Below are 3,158 nucleotides of genomic sequence, written 5' to 3' on the forward strand. Positions count from 1 at the left end.
ATATTGAACTAATGAAAAGTATTAACAAGAGCTTGTGACTAAATAACTACATTAGATCCATTGGAACAGCTTTTAATTCCTGAAAAGAAAGTTTTGGTCATACAAGGTTTCCAGTCGACAGCGACGATATGAGCAGCCTCCTATCACACCTCTCCTGAACCTGAATATAGAGACAACGAAAAACAATGAAAATAAAAGACAATCTTACATAACATAAAACCTGAGATTTTAAAGGGCTAATTTCCCCAGGTAACATCCGGTATCAACCTTTTAATGTATCTTCTTCAAACTAGCACCTTATTCCTTAGCCCTATCAAAGTATGCCATTATCTTCTAGTATTATTAGTCGTACATCAAAGTACTCAACTAAATCAGTAGATTAAAGTATTAACGTAAAGTATTCATTTCTAATGTGTAGAACATTAGTGTGCTCACACTCTTAGTATTTGTAGTATAGTCAAGTACTTCTCCAAATTATTCACTTCTTATAGGATTTGTACAATATTTAAGTACTTGTATTTAAGTACACACAAAATGTGTTCAACTCTTGTAGAATGTATAGTACATTCATTTGCTCACGTTAAGTATTCAATACACCCCAACTTAACAGAAATATCATGGAGTTTTCATTGCTGTCGGGCAGAAGCCTTGTATCTCCATCTTTCAACTTATATATTTTTTCATGAATTTATGCCCTACTTGGTCACATGAGCACAAGTAGCAAAAATAGTTGATCTACAATCTCACATCGCGATATGAGCTACTTTCGATACATTCGAAAAAGTTAAAGTGAAAGTGATTAATTGTGTCAGTGGGTTTTATAAATATTGGATGATTTAAAAGTTTTAACTTTTAACTGGAGAACTGGATCCATTGGAACACCGGTTCTTTTTAACCATTTCCTGAAAAGTAACTGTTTTGGACGTACAAGTCAAGGTTTCTGCCCGACAGCAAGGCTAATGTTTAGTGATGTGTTGTGTAGAGGTATTGTCTCCACATCTAACTGTGGTCTTCCAGAGAGACACAGACCGTCCTAGTTAACAGCTTCAGAGGGTTATCTTCATAATGACAATCAATGTATGGAAAGACTCTCTCAGTGAAGGTGTGTGTGAAGGTGTGTAGGTGTGTGTTAGAATCAGGATCAGAGAAGGACAGCTCTCCTCTCTCCCAGTCCAGATGGACTCTGATCCTCCTGGGTTTCTGGTTCACTGAGAGCTCCGTCATTGACTCTGATGAGGAGACTGCTGTGGAATTATCGAGATCCATCACTGAATCACCGGGTGAGTAGACTGCTGTGTATTTACCATCATCAAGCGTTAGTCTCCAGCGTTTCCCTGTTTCCTCCTTCCTCTTTAAAGGCTCTGCTAACACACCCAGTCCCCACATTGTATTGTCTCCAACCTCAACATCCCAGCTGTGAGATCCTGAGCTAAATCCCTCAGAAGCCAGAACAAGTTCCCTAAATTCAAACCTCTCTGGGATGTCAGGGATCAGTCCACAATGTCTCCAATCGTAGTACACACTGGTCAGATCGTCAGACAGGATAAGATCTGAATCGGCAGTGTTGGGATCCAGGATGATAGGTGTGTAGGAGACAATGTCCTTCATCTTGTGCCAAACTCTGAAGGTCAGGTTGCCCAGGTGTTTGGCCACGTCTATGAGTGTTCCTTCGGGGAGCGGCGGTGGATCCGGCAGCCTGCGCTGGACTCTTTCCACAGTGGCCTTGTAGTATAGGGATGCAACAGTTAGTCAAACTAATCGATTATAAAACCATAATCAATCATTCAATCATCATTTGAATACCTAGAAAAACGCTATATAAATCTGAGATATTATAATAATTAAATTAAATAATCTATTAATAATCTATCCCTATTTTGTTTGTTTTAATATAGGTGAAAACATTCAAAGAATTAAAAAAATAGGGTAAGTACTCGATCTATGAGCTTCCAACCCATCTTGATGCAACGCATTGTGAGATCATAGATTGGCAATTGCAACAAATTACAAAATAACACTTGTCAATTGATTTGTAAAAAAAGTATATAAATATGTTTCTAACTGCGCTTCTCGATTAATCGAAAAAGTAATCGATAGAATAATTGCTAACAAATTAATCGACAGTTGCAGACCTACCTTGTAGTTCTGCATAAATGAGACATTGTCTGCCCCGACATCTCTGATGGTGTTGGAAAGGGCCGTCATCTCTCTTTTCAGCCCCTCAATCATCTCCATCATCATCCGACTCTTCTGCCTCTCTTCTTCCCTCACCGCAGAGATCCTGGCCTCCTCTTCCTGATGCAAGAACTGCCGAAGCTCCTTGAACTGTTTCTTTATCTGCATCTCTGTGTGCTTGGCCTGCTCCTTAATGTGTTCTGCTGCACGATCATAGTTGTATTGATCATTCTCCTCCCACTCCACCATTTTCCACTTTAAGGGCTCCACTGACTTCAGGAGTTCCTCTCTGAGACCCTGTGCAGCTTCATCAATGGGTCTGAACTTGTGTCCAGCATGCTTTTCTGAATACCGACACACCAGACACGCTAACTGTTCGTCCTCCAGACAGAAGAGCCTAAGTTTCTCTTCATGCAGAGAGCAGAGAGGAGATCTTTGACTTCTCTCCTCTAGGAAGGTCTCACACAGGTTCTTCAACGCTAAGTTGATAGGAGGTTCATCCTTTGGGGATCTAGTTTTGCAAACGGGACATTCCTTTGTTGGCTTAGCTGTCCACCATCGCTGCAGACAGGCTTTGCAGACACTGTGGCTACATGGCAGGAGAACAGGATGTTGAAAGATTTCACGGCACACAGGACAGGTGAGCTCCTGTTCCTGTCGAGTCAAACAGGACGACATCTTGTCTTGTCTGCTCTCTCCTCTGGAATGCTCTCTGAGGTTAACTGGGCTGTGAGTCACTGCCGTGATCCAACTTTACATCAGTTCTAGTAGAGGAAACAACAGTGATAGCATTATTATGAGTAGCAGCATGTTTTAGTTTTATGGCGAAAATAGCCAATCTACAAGCTCACTAAGAGAAAGAAATGTAGCCATTTCTTTTTTCTAAAGGAAAGGTTGCATTTGATTACTGCACCACAGTAACAGATAAATCACATGGAGGATATAGAACCTTAAACTCATTACTCAATGTTTATGACTAACCA

At 40.6% G+C, this 3,158-nt stretch overlaps 1 protein-coding gene across 1 annotated transcript; it reads right to left on the minus strand.

The window, feature by feature from the left end:
- Window positions 1–941: 941 nt before the first annotated feature.
- Window positions 942–2,853, minus strand: LOC308083484 (nuclear factor 7, brain-like; the record flags this gene model as incomplete). Its single annotated transcript, XM_080425798.1, has 2 exons — window positions 942–1,722; window positions 2,137–2,853. The coding sequence occupies 2 exons, from the start codon at window positions 2,851–2,853 to the stop codon at window positions 1,000–1,002; spliced, it is 1,440 nt and encodes a 479-aa protein (XP_080281924.1). The 3' UTR covers window positions 942–999.
- Window positions 2,854–3,158: the final 305 nt, after the last annotated feature.

Source organism: Gymnoscopelus braueri (assembly GCF_963280865.1).
Source record: "Gymnoscopelus braueri genome assembly, chromosome: 4".
NCBI lineage: Eukaryota > Metazoa > Chordata > Actinopteri > Myctophiformes > Myctophidae > Gymnoscopelus > Gymnoscopelus braueri.